At 34.5% G+C, this 26,495-nt stretch overlaps 1 protein-coding gene and 1 long non-coding RNA gene across 2 annotated transcripts; both read left to right on the top strand.

The window, feature by feature from the left end:
• The first annotated feature begins 2,275 nt into the window (after positions 1–2,275).
• LOC140758000 (uncharacterized) lies at positions 2,276–12,697 on the top strand. Its single transcript, XR_012104042.1, has 2 exons — positions 2,276–3,068; positions 11,835–12,697. It is a non-coding gene; the product is annotated as an uncharacterized LOC140758000 (long non-coding RNA).
• A 1,775-nt stretch (positions 12,698–14,472) lies between these two features.
• LOC140757808 (uncharacterized) lies at positions 14,473–15,865 on the top strand. Its single transcript, XM_073093678.1, has 4 exons — positions 14,473–14,535; positions 14,614–14,688; positions 15,223–15,229; positions 15,678–15,865. Exons 1-4 carry the CDS (start codon positions 14,473–14,475, stop codon positions 15,863–15,865), a joined length of 333 nt encoding a protein of 110 aa, XP_072949779.1.
• The last annotated feature ends 10,630 nt before the right edge of the window (positions 15,866–26,495 follow it).

Here is a 26,495-nt window from a genome sequence, read left to right as displayed (position 1 = left end):
CACAAAACTAGAAAGTATTATTATTATTAATAAGTACAGTCCGTGCACAAACTGATAGTCCACTCTGCAGTTGTTGCGAGTAGGTGTAGTCATACAATTTGCTATGGCAAAGCGATTCATTTCTGTATTCAGACCGGACTAGCAGTTTTACGCTGACTATGATAACATTCATTCATTTAATAAATAAATTTTAAGTAAACATTAATGTTTGTAATGGTTGAGATAAAATCTTTGAAAAGTAGATCAGTAATCAAAAGTGCATCCAGTTACCTTAATTGATAAATTATTTATCTAGCAGGTATATCGGTTTGTGGGTATAAGGCAAAGGACATAAATTGTTGCGCCGGAAAGAAGCACACTTAAACTTTTTTTATGATAATTATAATTATTAAATCACCCGAAGAGCACTTATGCTATATACATCAATGGAACTATTAGTAAAAGCAGCCGGCATCCTCTCCGGCGCTTGGTGTTACGTCATGATGTCATAATGATTCGATATTAATTTTATTAAGAAAGGGTAGTAGTAAAAATAACATTTGTGACACGAGCTATATAATCAAGATTTCTATGACGTGCTGTCAAAATATTTTTGAGTCTAGTAATGAAAACTATTATATTAAACAAAGTAAATAAATAAAACGTATCGATATTATTGTTAAAAATACTAAAATATGTTTCTCAGAAAGTAGAAGGTTCATTGAAGAGTTTAGAAAAATCGATGTCATATAAAATCGATTCATCATTTATTTTTAAAGATTGCCAAAAATGTTAACAGTACCTACTGACTTCCTTATTCCTACTACTAGTATACTCTTCGGTACAGAAGTTATTGTATATTATAAAATTAATAATATAATACAATCCTATCCTTTTTTTTTTTGTTTACTAGGAGGAAACTTTCAAACAGTGCCTATGCCATAACAGCAATACACCATGTATTATATATGGGATTCTTACCGCAATATGCAAAATTATGAAGTTTTAAGTTATTATGTTTCTGATTTCGAATCACAGCTACAAACTGAAACCTTTCAAGTCTCGAAGATTAAAATTGTTTTTTTATCTCTACTTTTATCGATGAAGGGGAACATACTGGGGAATATATAAAAATATTATTGATTGGACTACTAATCTATTGATTGAACGTATAAGAAATTTTTCAGTTGGTAGAGTAAGTATCAATCAAACAAATCCCTATCAACAAATGATTTGGTTTGAATGGCTATGGCTATAGCTCCTACTAACTTTGGCTGCGTTGATGTAAGATCATGTTTTTAACAGAAATAGTGCTGGTCACAAGTACGCAATGCCGCCCAATAATATCTTTAATGTCTCTTGCCACATCTTTAAATAGAATGTATATCTCCCTTATAACACCTTTTAAAACAATGCAGCAGCGTTGTAAGCAGGTGACAGGTAGAAATAAGTGGAGCGCCGGTGCCTGTGCTGAGTCCAACTAACAATGAGCACTACTACCTGCAAAGCTACAATTTCTTGAGCTATGGCGCTAGTAATATTACCCCATTTACCCACCCTCATAAGTTAACAACCCCTGTATTATTATGAAATTGAGGTGACTAACGAGCATGCAAGCTCCTTGTCAGTAACCTCACTTGACCTGTGATCCAAATAGAATTGGAGCCCTGTCTGAGGTCAATTACATGCAGGACCATCTTAAGGAATGCCAGGGCTCTTGAGGACGCAAGAGCTCGGGCCCCATTGGAAAATAATAATTAAAAAAATCATTTCAATTTACAATTAATATTGACGATAATTATTAGCAGGTACGTGTTGTGTAAGGGATTATTATATTGGCCTTTGGGGCTCTTCTAAGGTCAGTCGGTGAGGCGAGGAATAGATCACACGGCACCTATATAAATGATGGAAAGAGTGGAAGGGGTTTCCTTGTTCTATAAGGAATACATGCTCGATTGTTGTAGAAGTGTTGGCTTTGGATTACCTTTACCAGCGCTTAACGCCACTCCTTATACCTAAATAGGTATTACATTGGTGGAGCCGCCTAACCAAGAAGGGTTCTATTACTTTAAATAATAGGTTGAAAACGCCAACTTCAAGATAACAATCCGTTTAATCGAGATGCTATTTCCAAATCAGTTTTACTAAAAGTATTTTTAATAGAAAACCTACGTCTACCTACATTATATTTTTACTCGTACGATAAACAAAAACTGTAGGTACTCGCGTGTATAAACTGGTACGAAATCTGTAATAAAAAGCGCGTTGCTTTCATTAAACCCATAATTAAATTCAGTTTATGATTTCTTGGCAAAACTATGTTATAAACATAGATGTAGTGGCCAGGCTAGTACACGCAATTGATACATTTCGATCTTAAACTCAGTAGTGTTCGTGCGTGGACCTTATTTTAAAAGTTACTTTGGTTAAAACGGACGTGTTTATAAGTGACCACTAGTGACAATAACAGCCAAATCAATACCAGCCAATACCTCCACTGGGTTTTCTTGGAGCAATTTTTGGAATTTTTTCCAGGCATTCATTTCCAAAAGCTGTATAAAATTTCAGACCAAGTCTTGGATGCTTTGATAGCCATTTGTGATCATAAGAATACCAATACAAAGTGATTTAGTGAGATTTGGGTAGATTCCCATAACAACAGACGATTAAACCTCCTGATTTTGTGCTTAAATGGCAATTTCCCTTGTTATGATCACCTATTTCTTCACTAATATTGTGAACAGATTCGAACACCTGTAGGCTTAATTTCATTAAACAATGACCACAATCTTTGACCTTCACTAGAGATTTGACTTTGTTGCCATTTATGTCATCGAATCCGGTGACTAATAGCACAAAACATTGTTATCTGCTAATCAAAATCCAGGAAAGTTAGGTACCAGTACTACCGAATACCACTATCGATCGTTGTCGTTAAATTTAGCGATAAGCGAGATAGCATTGATGAATAGGTACCAACTTACTTTTATAGTCATACGAGCACTCTTGCTTCGTCAGTCGTGACTTACGCTCACCAAGGCTTAGTGTTCACAGAAGGAAAAAGAAAAAGGAATCAAAACCAAAATGTGGTAAGAACAACATGTTTTTTTGTTAGTAAGTTCATCATTATTAGTATTTAATTTGTTTTTAAGCTACACTTTTAATTATTGAAAAACAAATCACAAAAACACAATTCTAAAAAGTACATAAAACTCGACAGCCCGTTAATATTCTGTAGCAAACAAAACGTTTGCCTTGACGGTATTTTGCAATAAAACAGGCAAGCAGTTATACGCGGTTATGTTGAAACCAGCTATTGTTGTCTTATTTTTATCTTCAAATGATAGTCTGGTCGCAGATATTTTATCAACATCTGACATCCACAACGTGTAGTTAAATGTAAACAGAATTTCATTTTAAAGACACTAATTTTCAATGTTTACTTACCATCTCAAACTCATGTATTAACGTATTTACCTTAGGTATTCCTTTGTCAGTATCAATCATTTTCTTTGTCTACCACAACATGACTTGTATGTATTTTTAATCTCGCTAGTTCTTCAACATCTAAGGGAATGGTTTAGTAGATTACTACTTGAAGCGTTGTAGAAGTCACGATGTTTTATGCCGTGTAGTTGTCAAGTCTGTCTGGCTCAAACGGTGACACGAATGGAGTTTTATTAGCATTAGTCTACGGTACATTGACACGGAATACAGAACCAGTCTACGTCTCTACTGCGGTGCACATGCACAATAAGGCGACGTGCAGGACAGTCATTGACCTTACCACAATGTTTGTGAAAGCAAAAGTTCTTTCACGTTTAAAATAAGAACTATTAAATAGTAAACATAGCTTGCAATAATGTATTTACTTATAATACCTACGGTTTAAATACGTACTTTGCCAAAAACTAATGAGTTTGTCTCAAATAAATTATTAACATAAACCTTTATTATTAAACACCTAATTAAATTAATCGAAATTCAATTGCTATTATTAAAACAATAACGGGAAACGATCTCATTATAGACATATGTAATTAAAAATTGAAAATTAGACGAGTTTACCTGTAAGCGAAGTCTGATTATAATTTTATGAATGGTGATCTGAAATATAATTGAGAATTACAATGTAGTATCCTTCTTCCCACTCGTCGGCATCGCGATTGTTTAGCCTTTAAAAACAAAAAAAGTTTAAAGACCACTGACACTGCGTATGACAGTGACACTATATTGACAGCTACCTCACTTAATTTAGAGTCTATCATTTCCAACTTAGTCTCCTTGATAATATGCATGCTGTCTATATCTAGGAGACTCTTTTGTTCTTATTGTTGCAGTATGGGTTTTGATTTTGGGAGGGTGGGTAATTATATTTCAGATCACCATTCATAAAATTATAATCAGACTTCGCTTACAGGTAAGCTCGTCTAATTTTCAATTTTATTTCATGGTGATCTGAAATATAATTGAGAATTACAATGTAGATGTTTAGAGACAACTGCAACAATGGGACATGTAATTAAATTAAAGATTTATTACCATACATATATATTATTATATGGATTTAATTACATTGCTGAATATTTATTTGTTCTGCATCATATGGATGAGATGTTGTGAAATCCATAGTGCTTAATGAGATTTATTCTCAATAATAATATATATATATAAATACAATATGAAAATATGATATTAATAAGAATTTTTTCTCTTAATTAGGTATAATTATAAAATATACATAATTATTAGGATTGCTAACTGAATATTTATTCTTACTGTATAATATGGATGAAATGTTCTGAAACACATAGTACTAAGTGAGATTCCCTCTGAATTAGATGAAATAATATTCAGTGCAATAATAATGCAATATTTTTCTCTAAATATATTATTACTAAAATTGGCCAATAATAATAATAGTAATATTGTAATTTAGTCAGTATTAATGATTATTCAATTCAAGCTTTTGCACCTTGCAAAAAATAAATACATACAAGGTCGAAAATATGTTTTCTACCCTCCATAGTATGTCATAATTATGTGTAGAATGAATTACTTGGTCAATTTTATTGACACAAATAATACTATTTCCTTTGCTATATAGCAATATACGTATAAATATGTTTCATATGTGATGTGCATTATATAATAATGTACTTTTATATAATACTATACTTAAATGTACCAGTAGGTACATCGTATGTATTCCAATATTATTAAAATAGGAAGCCATCCCATGTTGAATATTAAGGAATTAATACCATTATTTATTGACAAATTATGATTGGGTATTTGATTTGATCTTGGGATGATATATGCCCCATGTGAGATAAATTTATATTTTATGTTGTAGGTATACCCGGTATAATATTGGGTGTTATACCTACTTTGTTTCTTTATATTAGTGTACATGTTCAGGAGGGACATGATCATTCTTAGATCAATGAAACATTTTAGTTTTATATGACTTCCTGTTTTTGTAGGTATATATCAGATTTGCAAAAGTTACTTATACTTTTTGCTGTACCATGCTTATGCATGCCCTCTGTAAAGTTACATATCTATATGGTTGGTTGGAAAGCTTATGATGTGTTTCCTTTTGAAATCCAATCTGACTTTCCATCTAACATCTTTTCCTAAAAATGTGTGTAACTATCAGTTATGTGTATGTAAAAGTTGATATCAGTTTTCATAGCAGTATTTATGTATATGATTATTTCAAACCCCATTCATGACTAGACCAGAAAAGCTTATCTTGACTCAAAAGTATTTATGCTGAGCATTCCCAGGATTAATTCAGTTTTAATAAGTCAAATATTTTATAACTTCCATGGGGTTCTGGCTTACTTAGCCTGTAATGATTACTAACACAACTGGTTCTAGTTACAGCTCTGACAGTGATAAATTATAAAGTTATTACCCACATTTTTCTCCATCTTAATTCTTTAAGAAAAGGAAAGTAGATAAATCTTCTATATATAATAATTATAATAATAATTTGTATATATAATATAGTTTTCTTTGTTCCAGGCCAGATGTCTGCCATGTGTGTCCTATATAGTAACGTTCATCACACATACCCCTAAGGAATTCCTATTAATTCTAGGGATGCTAGATTTACATTTGAAAATTGATTGGACATGCAGCTTACTTTCTTTGTTTTATGTTTTATAAGAGCATCTAGGTATACACACTAGGCATAAAAGACCCAAAGAAGATATCATATTAATGGCTGGCCATTCACATGATATAATAATATTGTTATTACTTTTATATCATTAATGTGTCACATATTACCATGGTGGTCATTATTTACCCTTAGCCTAAGCTTCATTATGAAATGAGAACAATTTCAGTTTTAGTGTAACTAACATAGACATTATGAAGACTTAAGTGCAATAGCAATTCTCATATTATGCTTGTCTTTATTCCAGGATTAATGGACTGCTGTGTTATTTTTTGACCTGATGACTGGTGTATAAATGTATGATGCATGTTTCTATATAAACCTGGTGTTGCTAAAGGAAATGTTTAAGCAACAATATAAGTAGTATGTTAATATTTGATTGCTTTTTGTAATGTTGGGAGTACCAGGCTTCTGTTGTAGAGCATTACATAGGCACCAATAATCTTTAGTCAATTTTTTCATAATGATCAGCCTCATATTTTAAGCAGTTTTACTGTACATGTAAAAGTGAAAAATATGTGCAGATATTTAATAATTACCCATATGTTTGTGGACTGAACTTCCAAACCTTTAATTATTACTGTATTTATTCCTATTGAGTCACTGAAACATAAGTGTAACGAAATCCAAAATGTTAATTTTGTATAAATTCTCACATTTGTACATAAAGTTCACTCTTGACATTCACATATTTGCATTTATGTCACATATGCCATATAAATAAGTAATACTTAACAAGGTTTTTGAACTATTTACAAGTATGGACATTTATTATTTAGCACATTTGTATTGTTATAGTATTGCAGGTATTGTTATAGTACCTGGCCTTAGAATAAATCATAAAGGTATTTGTGTCCAAAGACAACTCCAGACTTCTGGATTGATTATCACTGTAAACCAATGTATTAAATAGATAATTTAAAAACTTCAATTCAAGTTACATCTTTATATAATAGAGTTATATATGTTATGTAAGCTCAATGACTTTAAGTAGGTACTCTGTACCAGTAGTTAAGTGGTGCATTATAGTTCTGATTGTACTCCTTGATACAAATCTCCTTAGAGTTATACCTTAATAATACGAGTATTTCCTGAAATCCGCAATATCTTGAAATACACCTAATCTGGATGTTAGGATATTCATATACCTAGCCCACAAGATATCAAATCAAACAGCTTTATATAGCTGGTAACTGATTAAATTTTACTATACATAATTTGTATATATGTGAGTAAGAGGTACTACAATATAACCCATGTAATATTGTTTACTTTGAGCCATGTATAGGTACCTGTTATTTGCTTATAAAACAGCTGAAATTGAGTAGGAACTATAGAGTATCCATAACAAATCAATGAACTCTGCTGAATTGTGTTGAGGTATTAACACAGAATGCTACTATCAAAGCTAGGACTTCAGACGCTGGTTCCAATATATGAGATACTTATAGTATTCTTTCTTCATGTGACTAAAAATATATTGGACAGATATGTGTCAGTATCAATAAGCCGGAGTCTTGTTTGCTTAATCATTGTCCTCCTGAGGTGGTTCTTTTGAGAGAGCATGCCTTCTGTTCTATTTCAGGTTAACATGAAACAGTTGTCATGTATATACACCAGTGTGTATGTGATAATGTGAGGAGCACATCTATTACCATTTGAGATCGAGCATTGGATTAATTAGTATACAAAGATAATTTTGTCATCAATGTTGTAAGATTTTTATCTTGACGCCATATATTAAATTTTAATATCATATAACACAATTGATTTGTGTGGAACGACCAATCTCAACCAATTTCAAATTGGCAACGGGGTGCTGCATAAAACATTTATGTCACAAATGTCTATTTTAGACATTGTTTTCTGATAAGATAGTTAGTCTTCTATCATTTGTAATGCAGCTAAGTGAGTTTCAATGTCTTCAGTATGATTCCGTTACATGAGCTCATAAGCATCATGCTGTGCGGTGAATCCTGATAAGATTCTTATATGCACGGGGTTATATTTGTTATGGGTTAGCGCACCAGCAATGTGATGATTCCTATTTTCTGTTCGCCACCATGTATTGCACATATTTTTATCGTGTGTATTGTGGTGGAGCATAAATTACCTATTATGACCTTTATAGGTAGCACTAGTTAAAGTGTTATTCTGAGAAGACCATCAAAATGTACCAGGTTGATTTCCTCAGTTCCCATTGGAATATGTTATTCATCCAGTTGCTTCACATATACCTCCCAATTTTAGAGAACTCTGATGATATTATTGTATTCACTCGTTGTCCCAGTATGTTGACATAATATTTTCCATTTCTGTTAGGACACTGTTTTGTCATAAAGTTACAAATATGTTTTGCTATTTGCAATAACTCCATGAATGATTCCTGAAATTATAGCTGGTTCTGAAAATTATTTTGTCAGAGTTGGTATAACAGGGTTGGCATAACCTTGTGTTGTAGCAGCTCTAGCTTGGTGCTTATAAATCATTCATGCTTTATACTGTGTATTGTTAGTGCAATAGCTAGTGATGGAAGCATTCAAGCCATTTGCCACATATAAGTATTAGCGCAGGTATCTCGTACTCAATGGCGAATGAGTGAAATGTTTAGTGTCAACAAAGTAACACTTGGAGTATCTCGTACTCGACGGTTCTGATGCTTTGTATATTCGACCACTTGCCACATAGAAATGTTAGCGCGAGTATCTCGTACTCAATGGCGAATGAGTGAACCGTTTAGTGTCAACAAAGTAACACTAGGAGTATCTCGTACTCGACGGTTGTGACTCTTTGAATATTTGAACATTTGCCACATATAAATGTTAGGGCCAGCATCTCGTGCTTAATGGTGAACATGGGAAACATTTAGTGTCGACAAAGCGACGCAACGAGTATCTCGTACTCAATGGCTCGGGTGCATTTTATATTTGGACCATTAATTGCTAAATTATATGCATAAAAATGCAAGCATCTTACGGTTAATGGCGAATATGAGCACTGTTTGGTGTCTGTAATGTGCAACAGCGAGATTGGCGTGCATGAATAGTTTTGAAGTTGTAGATACGAGAAAGTTTTTCGAACAATATAGTTTCTTTCTGAGAATATGTTAGTTATTTAGGCATTTTTATAGTCGTGCACATATACTGTAAAAGGTGAATAATGCATTATTTTCTTACATACCTGGTAAGTAATTTGTACATAACCTCTGAACCGGTGATCCAATCCGAAGAATTGCTTCGTAAATCCCTGCTACTGCGACTACAACTACGCAGACGTGATTCTTCATTCCTAGTTTCCATTTCCTTCATTTTTTCACTAGCTTTGCTTCACTATACACGTTTAACAAAACTTTGAAAAAATAGTATCACGATGCCTTGGAAGCGCGAAAAAGAAGTGAGGTAGCTGTCAATATAGTGTCACTGTCATACGCAGTGTCAGTGGTCTTTAAACTTTTTTTGTTTTTAAAGGCTAAACAATCGCGATGCCGACGAGTGGGAAGAAGGATACTACATTGTAATTCTCAATTATATTTCAGATCACCATGAAATAAAATTAAAAGTAGGTACCTAAAACGTGTTAAACGCAAATTTAGTCGGTAAAGGTAGGTACCTACATAGGTACCTACAATATAGGTCGCGTTGTAACCTTCCCATTATCTTAAACAAATACTGCAGAGTTATCTTAGTAGATTTATCTATATCTAATCTACAAATAATTGTATCTATTATACAATATACGCCATGTGACTATCCATTTATTATTTAATTATAATACGTATACCTAAGCGTTACCCTACAGACATATAAATTATTATGTATGGTGTAATTAAATGTGTGTGCTACAATTATTAATTTCCAAAAAGACACTGAGATTCGTTAATTTGTAAAGTTTGAATTAATTTCAATAATCATATGGCTAGAGCCGATTGAACTAAATAATCAACTTAGTATATAATTTATTAAAAGCGAGAATGTAAACAAATATAAATAATAATAAATGTAAAGAATTTACAAATGAAAGAATATTAAAGGTACACGGGAAGCCTTTTATTTTCAAATACATTGTATGCACTTGTAGTAGTATTGCCTGAAGTAACCATTAACATTTGTAATGGATTTCCAACAGGCTTGACTTACACCTAAACCAGATCAAAAATATGTTATTAACTACGCACTAATTTGGTACTATTATTTAGTATATCTACCTTACAAAAATAACATGTTTAGATGTGTAAAGTTATCCTTATATATTATTATAGCAATGCTTAAACCCCGCGTTTGTATTTATTACTCATTATTTGCTTACTATTCGGAAACTGTACCCACAAATTCCACGTTAGATAAGAAATGATTAGATACCTAGTAATACAGATAAGTAATGATTCACAGCGATTCATGAAAACATAGCTAATATGTAATTCAGTAATAACATAGTCAATTGCCTTGTATGTAAGTCAGCCAGCATCCACACCTTTGCACTGAAACCTAAAAACTGCTTAACATACGAAATAGGTGGTGGTAGTACAAGTACCTCACCGCTCTAACTACACTGGATTTACAACCTCACAAATATTAAGCTTAGAAGTATTTTTCCTTATTTTTACGTAATTTTTTGCATGGTATTAAGTGTAGTAAAATAATAAAATAATGTAATATAATAAAATAATATTAAAATAATAGTAATAAATGTAAGTACCTAATGCTTTTGATTCGTTCTTGTTTCTATGCTAAAATTTCCAGTGCCTTGAGTGTACGAGAGAGGTTAGATTAGTATCAAATATACCCCATAAATCTTAATACATGTTTTAAGTATTTTCTGGCTCGTAATCGCACATGGAACTCCTGGATGTCTTAACAATAAATCAATCACAGATGCAGTGTAATCTTTGCTGACAAGTTGTATTATGTTACTGAATTAATCTTTAAATTTATGTAATCTGTGCGATGAAACAATTATTTGAGCGATAACGATTACAGAAACGTGAAGACATGCACAATAAGACAAGAGATAAGGCAATATTTTCTCAGAGATAGCAGATCATTGGATTTTGTGATTTAAGTATAAACCTTAGGATGTTTGTTGTTCCTTAAATTCTGAAGTTAGCTGGAGCAATCTATGTATGGTCTTAGGCTTGTTTAAATCACTATTCACAAGTGGATCGAGCAGGAGTATCAGAATATTGTTTTTGCTCTTTGAGTCCCGCAATATGCAAGATTATAAGCCAAACTACATAGACGTATGTGGAATATTTGAGTCACAAAACATCAACTCAAGACCCACAGAAAACCAATAAAAAACATTTATTCATCTGTTTAAAACCTTTTCTAGGAAACTCATGATATGATCTAGTGGTTTATTATGTTTGTTTATTCTTTGGTTGGTTCAATTGTAATGCCAGATTTAGATTACTTGTCAAGCAGGCGAATAGACCCGAGTACGACTATGTAAATAACCCACTCAGTCCTCTCCTCTGAGCTCGTTCTTTTTTCGGATGTAGGTTTTTTCAGCGCGAATCGAAGTATTTCGCCTGTCATAGTGCGCAACGTTTACATACACGTGATTGTTCAGCGAGTTACTCGGCCAATTACGCGGGTATTTGAATCTTCAAATAAAGAACATGTTGATGTTCCCACAGTTACCTAATTCCTGTTTTCTTTTGTTACAGTTGCGTGTGCAGTTTACTCTGTAAGGTGATAAGCTTCATTATATCCATATTGTTCATAGTGGCTATTATATTACTGATCCTATGGGCCGTAGGAATACTCTTTACATAACAAATGGGTGCTCAACAACCTTTGTACGGATATTGGTATCCGTACATAGTAAAGAATCGTCATCAATCCATCAATGCACCCAGTACCTCTACACTATGGTTATGTTGCCATTGTCTTGGAGAGTCATCAACACCGCGTGGACGCAGCTGCTTAGTTTAAATTTTATATATTTAAGAATGTTATTTGACAAATGTATCTATGATTTTACTAATCTTAAGACTGATGTGTGAATGCTATGAAAATATTATGATGATTCTGTACAAGCATGCAAATTTTTTTAATAATTTTATTTTGTATTTTAATTTAAATTAAAACATAACCATGCTATCTTACCTATACATCTTTGTGCTTTGCATATTGTCGGAGTAATTTCAAATTTTTTCATGTCTAATGCTAAATGCCAGACATAAGATAAACGAGATTAGAATGCAACCTTTTAGAGATTTTATTACTAATAAGTGTAACAGTAATTAATTAAAAGAGGCTCATGGCTCAACATCTGTGTAAAACTCGTGAATAAAGTCATAAATCACTTCATAAATCAAAGTCATTGAACTATTTTTAAATATTTATATTGGTAGATACGATATATTTTAATGTTTCTTATATGTATTTATATCTTGTAAGTTAAGTTATTATAATTTAAATAAATTTGTATTAAGATAGACGTATTTTACCTTAACTTAGGAATAATCTTTTTATTAACTGAAAATTTCTCGATTTTGTAGTTATTAAAATTTAAATTTTAAAATGTTTTGCTTTATTTTATTTACCAACCCTTACTCACAATGCACTGACATAATAAAGTAAATTAACTTTGTTTAATTTTTTATTACAAATAAACTATGTCTAGGAATCCGCCAATTAATGCTTCGATTCACTTATTTATGATTTCAATATTTATACCGCGACGAAGTCTTCTCTCATGATTTCTTTGTAGTACTATGTACAAACATTATTTGGGGTTTCTTAGGTATCATTTGTTTTGTACAAAGGAGGATTTAACTTTTGAAAATATACCTAATATTTAAAAAAAAAGATACAAACCCTATGAAATATAGGTTACTTTACAGCGCCAAAAATTTTATAGATTAATTATTGAATACGTAATAGATTAGTTATGGATTAGGTATGAAAAGGCGTTTGAAAGTAATTACTGGTGACATGAATTACAGTATCATTTTTAATCAATTTGGACTTCATGGACTGTAATAACACGAACTTTATTTATACGTAGGTAATAATGTAAAGTGTAAAAATGTGTTGCTTTATGGAAAATTCGTGTTTGATGTTATCTTATTGTTTTGGAGATATATTTTCAAATATCTGTTCATTCGATTATCACAACCACCGAGGAGAAACCAGTTACGAAAGAAACAATAGTATTCACATCAGAAAGCGTGTACTGAAGTGTCAAAATAAAATCACCATCTAAGTGATAGACACTAAACCTAAAGATGTTGTATAAAAGTGACTTCAATTTACGGAACTTCAATAAAAATAAAATAAAAACTGATATGTTTACAGTTATTCTAAGAGACAAAAATAAATCGAGAAAAACACGTTCAAAATATTCAATAATTGTAGCCGCAAGACCGCTTATGTATTTTACTTCTGTATTTGGAATACAAACTCTTGAATGCACAAATCGAAGCACATTTATTGTAAAAATATTTAATAGAATTTACGCGTTAATTTTAATATTAATGATAATACTACTGATAGTTTTCGTTAAACCAGCAAACTGGGACGAAGCTCTAAAAGATGTACCTCTTAAAATTTTAAATATATCTCAGGGAATACAAGAAGCATTAGAAATAGTGTTCTTCATTTTCATCACGTCATTTAGAAACAGTGAAGAATATATGAAATTGTTTAATATACTTAACGAAGTTGATAATCATTTGAATTTGTCGAAGAACATTTTCACGCGAAGACGGTTTACAGCTCTAATTTTGATTATCATTCCAATCCTGCAGTTATCTCTAACATTTTGGATAAGAAGTTTTTCCGTTCATAACTTAGTGTCCCATTTGATATTTTTCCTATTAATGCTGCAGGGAGCGATTTGTGCTTTCTTCCTCATAAATATGTATATGTATACAGTTATTTTTAATGCTCTGTTGCTGAAAAAAATGCAATACATAATTTCTTCGAAACAAACTGCTTTTAGAATGACTATTCGGAATGTATTTGAAAAGGTAAGGATTTATAATATGTTTTATTGTAATATATTTAATGTTTTTATCGCAATAACTCATACTGTTATAAATAAATACTATTATAGTATGTTTAATCTTCATTGCCAGCCACACTATGTTAGTACGCTCTAATTATCAAAATTTAACATCTTTTCGAATGTAGACCACATTACAATAGTTACAAATTATTTTATGTATTATGACGCAAATAAGAATAATGGCAGAAATTATTATTCATTTAGTTCAATCGACATCACTATTCCATTTTCAGATATTGGCAGATGACACAAGCAGACGATCCTCTGAAAATATGTGCTGGTTTGAACTCATGCAAATCTATGATAAAATTGCCGACTCCATGTATATTTTCAATCGAATTTATAATGAACAGGTTTAATTATTTAATATTAATTGGTATTGATGAATAATCAGGTTTCATTGTAACGATAATAATATTTGTATTTTCCAGGTACTCAATATGTTTGTTTCCTGGTTTATGACAACATTATTAGCAATATGTAGAATTTTATCGCCTACTGTACAGGTAACAACAGCAATATGTTTATTTAAATTCAAAACTATTTCACATTTTAATGAAAATGAATCTGATCGCAATTTTATTGTGATCAAAAACTTACTATATACTTCAAACGAACAGCATGGCTATACTTATAGAAAAAGAAGGGTCGTAGGCCAAGTACAGAATGATAAACTATCTTTGAACTAAGATATCTTTAAGAAGGTTTTTCGTTCAAAACAAAACTAATAAGTAATTATTTTTCATTCCCATAACTTTAACAATCTTTTTTCGGTAATAAACTCAATAAGTTCCAAATTGGAAGGCTCAATTTCATTTCAGTAGGTCACAGATTTTGAAATGTAAATATGTAATACCCTCTGAAAGTATTTAACTTGCGCCCTTATTACCTTTTTACAGTATTCTGATGTCATTGTAAGCGAGCTACTGCTGTATTTCTTAATAAACAGCCGACCGCTATTTTTAACGAAAATGAGTGAAAACCTCGATTTGGAAAGACGAAAAGTAATTTCTATTATGCTTCGAATAAAAATATACCAGACGGATGGTGAGTTTAAGGTCTTTTTATATGGTTGTAGTAGCAAACGGGCATGCAGTCCACCTGATGGTAAGTGGTCAGTGCCGCCCATCGACATCTGTGAACAAATTTATTTATAACATTAATCTGATCACAGTTTCGTTACAGTATAAGGATCTATAGTGGTTTCGTTGCCACTGCTGAGGATTTACACCTTTCTATCTAAATACACTGTTTAACGTTAGAAATAGGTGTCACGTGGTACCTTATGAGACGAACAATATTCGCTCTGCCACGTTTTTATCGAAATTAATTAAATCAAATATATAATAGTACGCTTAATGATTTGCGATCTTTTTATAAATACATAATATTTATCCTTGTGTTATACTATGATTCATGCATTGACAGGACAAAATACATACCTACCTAAAGCCCAATTACGTACCTATGTAAATATAGATTTTTTATATTTCAGGTATTTATAATAATTATGAAGATCAAGTGGAGCTAATGCTAGATCTTGTACAAACAAGGAAAATGGAAATATCAACTATTGTTTTCGCTGTAAATTTTTCAGTTATGATGAACTTTGCTGGACGAGTCATCTCCTACGCTGTTCTTATGATACAGTATTTTTATCTTTACATTCATGAAAATATATAAAAATATATCTAAGTACTATGACGTATATTGAATAAGAGTAATTTTAGAGCCATTATTAAATAAGTTATTTTACTAATACCTACTCGTGGGTATGCGTTTGTACTCTTACCACATAGATATGTAGGTGTAACACCGTACATGCAGCATACCATCTTAAACTTCAGCGCTAGTAATGTGTTTGTTGACATTTTAAATTGAAACCTACCTACCGTAGAAATTTCAATTCATCCTAAAGATGTTTAACCGACCGGAAATCGAACTCGAAACTCTCCGCGTGGTAAAGCAAGAATTCTAATCTTCCAGCTAGACCACTAGATTTAACAATAAAACTTTAGCTGCATGTAATTCATACGTGGAAGCTGCTCTTGGGAAATTATTCTTATTGTTTATAGCGTAATTGCACACGGGGTGGTCGTTTCTTTTGTTATGTTCTATATTTGCAAAGCAAAAAAGACGCCTAGGAAAAATATGAAGCCATAAAACTCTTGTTCCTTTTCACAATACATACGAAATTACATTAATACTAACAAAACATTTGTCAAGAGTTTATGAAATACAATAAGGTTGTCCAAATATGAAACCAAGCAAGTATTACCTAAATGTTGTATTGTGTTTCAATAATTTTCGTGCATTAACCAAAACGTTAACATTAAAATAAATACCCCAATATTTCACCATACTATTATAATGTTATAAATATGTATTTATAAGAATTCGTAAATAAAATGAACTCACATTTTATTAAAATTATCCTTATTACATTAATTCATAATTTATTATGCATAATTAATAAGACATTTCATGATAGTGAATAAAATATAACGAGGGGTGTATTTATTGTAAGTAGATTTATGTGCAATAACGTCACATCATCAATTAAATATTTACCAGGTTGTTTTGTAATCCCCTTACTAGACTTGGGTAATACTATAACAAATACATAAACAGTACATTTTTAAGAAATTAACTATAATTTCTTATTACAAGTATCTAGAATAACATAATAGTTTTGTCTAAAATAACAAAAGATTTCACATTTTAATTATTCTGAACCAATAATTTAATTTAAGAGCATTTATTACATTGCAAAAGAAACAAAATAACACAAGTTAAATAATTTATACATCAAAAAATAATTAAATTTTTGTATTTTAATCTAAATAGCTATCGTCAAAATTGTTGTAGATTAGTGATCCAAAAAGATCTTTAGAACTTTGTAACGTTGGGCGCTTCTTCATTGAGACGACGACGGCACAGCAGGGCAACGGCACCATTGATATAATATCTAAATAGGCGACGTAACTATATGTACGTTGCGTACCAAAAGGTATTTCGTTTATCAAAAGGGAGAACACAGCTCTTATAGATGACAAATTGTACACTCCATTACAGCTACGTTTTTTAACAACTACCCCAAGAACAACAGAGAACTGTTTGCTATATCGATTAATTTCCGTCCTGACATGGATTTTCGAATATTATATCAGATAGATCTCCCTTGTGAGGTAAGAAACTGGCACGTTTAGTTTCATATAGACGGTGGTACACGCCCTATCTATTAAGATTTGTATCTGCTGCTGGTACTGACGGAACTGACAGAAGTTCTGACAGCAACGGTGCCCTGTCGTGCCGTTGTCGTCCCAATGAAGAAGAGCCCATTACTAGTGAAGTATGAGAATGATGTATTGATTTTATTTTATTCATTTTATTTACATAATTATGCAAAGCATACAAATGGTCTGCATCGTCTATATCGCCATTGTCTTCTTTATCAGGTAAAGACGATTCCGACACCCCATAGAATAAGTAATAAAACAGCAATTATAAAAAGGACGGATACGACGCAGCTTATCAACATGTACAATAAATTGCACACGCAACTGTAACAAAAGGAAACGGAAATTATTTAACTATGTATTTTTTTAAAATGTAGGTATAGCAGACGAGCATGCAGTCCACCTGTTGGTGAATGGCTGCTACCGCCCATGGACGTTTGTAATCAACCCCAGATAGGATTAGATTCCACCCTGAGATCGGCCACAGATGCACCGCTACCCCTAAAGATTAAGATGAAATGCCTTGGAAAAGTATGTATCCCTTACCACTCTGCAAATCAGAACACAGCAGCGCTTTACACTGCTGTTTTTAGGCAGAAATAGGTGAGGCGGTGGTGCCGCCGGAGTGGAGCCACAGAGAGTAAATTTTATTCAATCACAAACAGTGCAAGTAGGTACAATAGTTCGGTACGTAAAGATACGGGTTAGGGTTGTGTGTTGCCATGACAGCTAAAGAATAAAAATCGAAGTAGACGAATATCACCTGGAATCAACTACAAATAAAATTGTGCCTTCCTGAGGTCGGCGACGGTTTTGGTACATCTGCCGACTAAGAGGTATCTTCTTAGCACTATTTTGAATCAGCAATAGCGCTAAAGTTTTATGAGGCAGAAATTGTTAAGTCAGCTATTAACTATACTAACAAATAACAGAGTTAAATGAAATCAATCGAAGGGAGACCTAATTTTAAGCCTATATTTAAATACCTAACGGAAATTAAGAAGTCATTTGTGATCAACCCCAGTATTATTAAAAAGTTACTATGAAAATCGCTGAACTCAACCATGTAGAAGTATCAAACAGTAAAAATAATACAGTAATCGTTCTTACCACATGTTGGATTTCGATCCTTCTTAGGTGTAAACTTTATGTTCTAAACTATGTCAATACTGACAGAGGAAGAACTGCGCTATGATTATAAAAGGAAGACAGGATTCATCAACGTTATCTGCTTATCACTGGTGTTATCAGCGATCGATAGTGGCATTAAGTAGTACTTACACCCACTTACATTGATTGTTAGAATTCTGCAGCCAGGTTGCTATTTTATCTTGTCCATCTTTTTTATAATGCAGAAGAAGTAAACGATCATGTCCACTTGATGGTAAGTGGCTAGTGCCGTACATGGTCATTTGTAATCCATCATTACTTTCCCTAAGACCTATCTACCACATCCATCAAATCAGACCATAGCAGCGCTTAACATTACTGTTATTAGACAGATAAAGGTGTGGTAGTGGTGCATTCAGAGTCGAACCACAAAAGGTTCTACCACCTTTCATAAGGGTTCATTTTTTTGTGTTCTGAATACCATGAATGATTAACGGCGGTTATCTATTAATAACAACAGAGGTTATATACCGTGTCGATCGAAGTACGGAAATGCTCGTTACAACTTGTCTCTAGTGGCTACTTAAGTACCGAAAATGCTTGTGTTAACTGATGTAATACAAAAGAAATAAGGTTGCACGCATATGCATACCTTTCAGAGCCACAATATATGAAATTAGTATAGATCTTAGTGTCCATCAATGCTTATATTATAGTTTAGACAACCAAAAGCTGAATTTATTTATTTATATGTCGAGGATATCAATATCGTTGTTTAATAAGATTGCTAATGTTATCATCTTAGTACCTGTACCTCAGGTAAACGCCGTGACGTCACTTTTATTTAAAAAAGGTGCGCCATGTGGACAATGCCGTATTCTAGAATGAGGGTAGTTTACCGTGAGACACGGACCCGGTCACATCTCCAATGCGAAGCTGTCTGTTTTCTTAAGTAACGCATTTGATCGCTATTTGTTTCAATAGGCTATCATAGCCCTCGCTATGGCTATTTTGCTACATACTTGACCGACTGACTATGATAACTTATTTTATTATTACTGAATTACTGACTGACGTGTCCCTTTTATGTCCTCATGGTGTTTTCTCCGATACATATAATATATATCTATTTAAACGACGAGTAACTGTAGATACAGATTATATGCATACATATCTGTTTTTGGTTTCTTGAAAAATTAACTTAATGCCCGTACCACCCAAGGACGGCAATGACGATAAAGTAATTCATATTATTAAAAAAAACGTTAACAAATATAACCTTGGAATTTTACATATAATTATTCAGATTACATTAGTATAATTTAATATTTCGTTTTAGTACTTTATTACGCTTATTCAAGTCGATGGATAAAAGATGTATAAAAAATGGATAACAATATATTATTATGATAATACCAAAGAATTAAGAGAATTATCTATCTTATCGCAATCAGTGTCAAACGTTAGCATATACTCGTAAATGAAGATAAATTAATTATATCAATTAAATCATTTATTTTCAATTGATTGAGTGATAAGTCATAGCCGGAGCCATAATTTAGTAATCGTTTTGATTTCTGGTTTCCATGTTTTATATACACAGACGTGCTTTAGAGGAGGCATTGAGTTATCCGTATCTAACGTGTATATACGAAGATAGCCTAGTAAGACTGAAACGGCCACTCAATAGGGGTGTCACAGAATATAATAAATCACAGATGCGCACATTTTTTTTTAAATACACGTCTACGCAATGGTCAGCGCGATGGACTATGGCCTAAACCTCTTTAACTCTGAGAAGAACTCGGTGCCCAGCAGTGGGATAGGTAATGGGTTGACGACGATCTAACCCGTAAATTTCTGCAACAATCCGCATTGGAATACCTAGGTGGATGCTTCAGGCTTGCCTAGATATAGAAACTTCGTCGAAATAAACATGAAAAAGTTGCAACTTGTATAAGTAAAATAACAATTTTATTTTGATGTATATAACATTTTTATTATCTTACGAATATAACAGTAAAACCAAACCTACTAAAGACGACCTCGATTACCTTATACAAAAGTTAGCAAGTCTGCAGAAGTTAAAAAATAACAATATAGCGAACTTAATATTCCGTATTCCGAAGAGCGTATTCCAAAGTTTTCTGTTCCCCGTTGCGGCATAACACTACAATGATTCCGGCGAGGGCATTGTGATAAAAAAAGTTTTGTGTATTTTTTTAACTTTTTCCATTAGAGCGGTTCTCCGGAGGTACTTGGTACGCTAGTAGTGCCGAGCGAAGAAATAAGGGAGAATACGTTTGACAGACTTATAATAAGGAGTAGGATAAGTAGTGATCATAGATATTATTTTTTGTTAAATAATTCTGAGAGTTTTATGTCCACTGGTAGATGTAATTTTGGAAAATATTATCAGTCTTATCTTGTAATATGGGAATTGGCAAGAAGGTACCTATAAACTGTTTTCTATTAAACAAAATCACATAGAAGAATTGACAACACCGTTCTTCAAGGTTATCATGAACTCTTAAGACTATACATTGATGTAACAAGTGTATTTCTTAATTATGTTAAAGATAGAAAATAATTAAATATGAATGTGACGGAATCTTAATACACATAATTATATAAAAAGTTGTGCTTCATGTATTGTAACTCTTGATTATAATGAACGGTTGGATTGTATTTAACGGTTTTATTCGCAAATAATTTTACAAGTATATAATTGTAGCTTTCTTATGGAGTTTTCACCATAGATACATGATTATCCAATGTTAAAAGATTAGTTTAATGGTAATTTTAATCTTATTAGCGTTAAATTTCATGAAAATATAACTGTCACTGTACAAAGTATAGTTTAGTTTCTTTTTATGATTTACAGCAAAAATAAAAAAAATGTGAGCCGTCACGGGACGCCTGGCAGATGTGAAACATCGACATTATTTTGTAAAAGTAATATGCAGAAAAGAACATATTGTGATAGGAACTAAATATGTCATAATGATAAAATAAAATATTACGTTTTTTTTCCAGATAACGATGACTATTTATTGAATTCGATTTTTTTTTTTTTTTTATAATATGAGAGTAGCAGACGAGCATGCAGTCCACCTGATGGTAAGTGACTACTGCCGCCCATGGACATCTGAAATCAACCCCAGATAGGATTAGATATTCCTACCTGAGGTCGGCCACAGATGCGCTGCTACCCCTGAGGACTAAGCTGGAACGCCTAGGAAAAGTCTATCTCCCTTACCACACCCTTCAAACCGGAACACAGCTAACCTAACACTGCTGTTATTAGGTAGAAATAGGTGTGGCGGTGGTGCCGCCGGAGTCGAACCACAAAGGGTTCTACCACCTTCAAATCGATTGCGCATGGCGCGTCGCCACACCGTACACACTACTGCATATAGACTGTATATATATACCATCGTATAGCGTGGCCACGGCATGCGTCGCCACGCCAGAAATCGGTTTTACGTGCGGCTATAGATGTTTCACATCAAAAAGTGTTTTGTTAGCTGCTTGATAATATAGTTTATTAGCTGTCGCTTACCCGCTCACACTGATGCAAGGGCCGGAGGTCGTTCGCGTGAGAATGAGCAATTTCCTCCCGACCGACACGATTTCGATCTGACTTCCTGTCTGGCCAGCGATTTTAAAATTTATAGAATCGCTTTACATGAAATTGAAAATAAGAACAAACACCCCTTCTTAGTACGTGCCACGAGAAAATATGAGCAGAGAAATTCTCGCTACCTACATGAGTTTAAACTGCTAATATAAAGGCGGGGGCGACGATGCACTTTGCTCTGCAAAGAAATAAATAAAGCGGTTACCTCCATGGGAATTTTGTGTAATTTATTTTGATACAATTCGTGATACATTCTAAATTACTGTGGACATGATTAACGTAACAAATTCGTCTTGCTAAAAAAGAAAATTAAAATTTACGACACCTCGGGTCCTACACACAAAAGAAAAATGGAAATTTGGAAAAAGTGATTAAGGAGGTTTATATTAATATACTAGCTGACCCGACAAACGTTGTGTTGCCATATAAATAAAAAAATGTTAATGGTGAAAAACCCTTATCACTTAGGGGTATGAAAAATAAATAGTAGCCGATTCTCAGACCTATTTAATATGCATATAAAATTTGGTAAAAATCGGTAAAGCCGTTTCGGAGGAGTACCTACGGTAACTAACATTGTGACACGAGAATTTTATATATAAGAAGATAAAGTTTAAATACTTATAATTGTAGTCAAAAAACCTGAAAAAATTCAGTATATTGAGGGTGACCACAGTTAAATAATATTTCCGCATATTTTATATCTGAAACAGTAATCTCAAATTCATACATTCAGAAATATTTTATGCGTAAGATAATTTCAAACCGCTAATATAAAGCCAATAGAATGATACTGAATTTGAATAGATAAACTTTAAGCTTTTAAAGCTACAGTCCTAGTGATTTATTTTGCAATAATTTATAACACAGACACACAATAGCCATATTTTACCTAATGCCATAAGGCCTAAATTGCTAAATTTACTGAGTAATATATCATTTCGGAGCTCTAAAATGTAATCCACTTTGGTGAAATTGTATTTACACAGAAATTGTACCTGAAAATACAAAATAATCAAAAATAAAGTAGATTTGGTGTGTGGCACTCGTCGAGAATAGTGTTGTAAGAGATATTACAACGAATTATTAGACAATAATCGAACTTACTGTGCAAATGTTGAATTTTATTAGCGATAACATTAAATATATTATTTCAAGAGTAATACAGACACAACAGCTTTTCTTTTGTAATGTCCAGAGAAGCCGGAGAACTTAATTAAAAAGCACAAGTAAATTTAGTTGAATTTGCAGAAGAAAATGAACCCAGTTCGAACTGTGATCTACAGCAGCAAAGTCAGCTACAAGTTACGTACAAATTGAAAGTCTTTAGGAGTCATTTATTAAGTGGCATCGGCTGCATCGGACGCAGTCTTGCTTGAAACATATTTATTCTTATCGGCAAACTTATCGTGTCTATTTATTGAAAACATATAGTATGCTTCCTTGATTTTCTGGTTTTTATGTCAATACTATACAATACTAATGAAGCGCACCAAGAATATATGGTTGAATCTAGGCCTCTCAGCCGGTATGTCCGAACCAGTGCATATACAAAAGTAGGTTTACATGAAGCTGATTACAGAGTATGCGTAACTACTTCTGAGGACTAAGATAAGCGCCTCATATGTAAATCAGCTGTCATCCATACTCTTCAACAGGAATGTAAGAACTGCTATTCCGGAAATAGGCGTGGCGGTGGTACTTTTTCGGTTAAAACTGGTTCTACCACAGTACAAAAATTAAACAAAAGTCCATCCATCCATCCATCCATCAGCCTTTTGAGGTCCACTGCTGGACATAGGCCTCCCCTAATTGGCGCCACTCCAACCGGTCCCGTGCCCTTTGAATCCAGCGGTTTCCCGCCGTCTTCTTCAGGTCGTCGGTCCACCTGGTCGGGGGGCGGCCTGAACTCCTTTTGCCTCCGCGTGGTCGCCACTCGAGGACCTTTCTTCCCCATCGGTTATCGGTCCTCCGAGCGATGTGGCCGGCCCATTGCCACTTCAGCCTGCTAATTTTGAGAGCTATGTCGGTAAGCTTAGTTCGTCTACGGATTTCATCATTACGAATCATGTCTCGTAGCGAAATACCAAGCATAGCTCTCTCCATAGCACGCTGAGCGACTCTGAGCTTTCGAACGAGGCCTACGGTAAAGGACCACGTTTCGGCGCCGTAGGTCATCACTGGCAACACACATTGCTCGAATAGTTTCGACTTCAGGCACTGAGGAATTTTGGACGAGAAGATGCTCCGTAATTTCCCGAACGCAGCCCAGCCGAGTTGGATTCTTCGAGTGATCTCCCTCTCAAAGTTGGACTTACCCATCCGGATCGTTTGTCCCAGGTAATTGTACTCGTCGACAACTTCGAGAGGAGTGCCATCAACAACTACCGGTACGGGTGTGACATGGACATTGGACATGATTTTCGTCTTGTCCATGTTCATCTTAAGACCCACCCGTTGTGAGGCACTGTTGAGGTCTCCTAGCATTTTACTGAGGTCCCTCAGCGAGTCTGCCAAGATGACTATATCATCGGCAAATCGGAGGTGTGTGAGGTGTTCACCATTGATGTTAACGCCAAGACCTTTCCACTCCATCAGCTTGAACACATCTTCCAACGCAGCGGTGAACAGCTTCGGCGATACGACGTCGCCTTGTCTGACTCCCCGCTGTAATTGGATAGGGTTCGTCCTCTGGTCGTGTACTCGGACTGACATGGTGGCGGCTTTGTATACACACTTCAACACCTCGATGTACCTATAGTCGATCTGGCATCGCTGAAGGGACTCCAGCACCGCCCAGGTCTCGATAGAATCGAAGGCTTTCTCATAGTCCACATAGGCAACACATAGCGGCAGATTATACTCCTCGGTCTTCTGTATAATCTGCCGGAGCGTGTGTATGTGGTCCATGGTGCTGTAGCCTTTCGGAATCCGGCTTGTTCGGGAGGCTGAAAGTCCTCAAGCCTGCGTGCAATACGGTTAGTGAGGACCCTCGAAAAGAGCTTATAAACATGGCTCAGAAGCGCAATGGGCCTGTAGTTCTTCAGTAGGGTTTTATCGCCCTTTTTGAAGAACAGTACCACTACGCTTCTGCTCCACGCTTCCGGGGTAGTTCCGCTATTGATCACGGAATCAAACAACTTTTGGAGCGCCACTAGTACGGGTTTCCCGCCAGCTTTTAGCAGCTCTGTTGTGATTCCGTCATCTCCCGGTGCCTTGTTGTTTTTAAGCTGTTTGAGAGCCCCTCTAATCTCGTACAGGCTGACTTCCGGGAGGTCCTCGGTGTAGTGTCGGGTCAGTTTGGCACGTTTGTCGTTCACCATCTTACGGGCTGGAACTCGTGCGGAAGTATACAGCTGTCCGTAGTAATTCTCGATTTCTCTCAGAACTTCGGGCTTAGACGAAACTATGGTGCCCGACTCGGTCTTCAACCTCGTCAACAGAGTCTGCCCAATGCACAGATCTCCTGCGAACACTTTCGAGCCGCGGTTTCGCTCAATAGCGTCTTTTACGCGATTAGCGTTATAAGAACGCCAATCGCGTCGCCTACTTTGGGAGATCTGTTTATTAAGCAGCCTGTATTTCGACATTGAGGTTGGAGACTGCACACATAGTTCTCGTCTCTCCCGCATAAGACCGAGAGTATGCTCTGAGAGAACTCGAGACTTACCACCGGAGGGGGCCTTGAAGTACTTAGACCCTACCTCGTGGACAGTTGCTACAACCTGGGTGTTAATATCGTCCACGGAAACGCAAGAATCGGCACGCGAAACGGTTTCGTAACTCGATCTGAAAGTCTTCGGAGCCCTGGATCTGGACAGGTGTTGGGCGGAGCGTAGACTTCATCAGGCGTGACCGTTCGAGCTTAACGTTGATATTTAATGTGCCTCTTACCATCCGGTGATCACTTCCGGTTTTCACCCTGTTGATCACAGAGACATCATTAAATATGTGCCGTTTGTCTGCCAAAATGAAGTCTATCTCGTTCTTAACGGTACCATCGGGACTTATCCAAGTCCACTTTCGCTGTGCCTTCCTCTTGTAGAAGGAGTTCATCATAAAGAAGTCTTCCCTCTCCAAGAAGTTGGCAAGCAAGTGGCCTCGATGGTTTCGTTGTCCAACTCCAAAGGGCCCCACCTTCAGTTCGTCACCATTCCGCACGCCCAGTCTTGCGTTAAAATCCCCCATAACAACGGTATAATGGGTTTTTGAGGTATGTATGGCTCTACTTATGTCCTCATACATAACCTCAACCTCATCGTCTGGGTGTGTCGACGTCGGCGCATATACCTGTATGACCTTCAGCGAATACCGTTTAGATATT

Source organism: Epargyreus clarus, unplaced genomic scaffold, assembly GCF_041222505.1.
Source record: "Epargyreus clarus isolate Ecla_fem2 unplaced genomic scaffold, WU_Ecla_fem_2.2 ptg000005l, whole genome shotgun sequence".
NCBI lineage: Eukaryota > Metazoa > Arthropoda > Insecta > Lepidoptera > Hesperiidae > Epargyreus > Epargyreus clarus.
The sequence above is the reverse complement of the archived record's forward strand: the minus strand, read 5'-3'. Positions and strand labels throughout refer to the sequence as shown.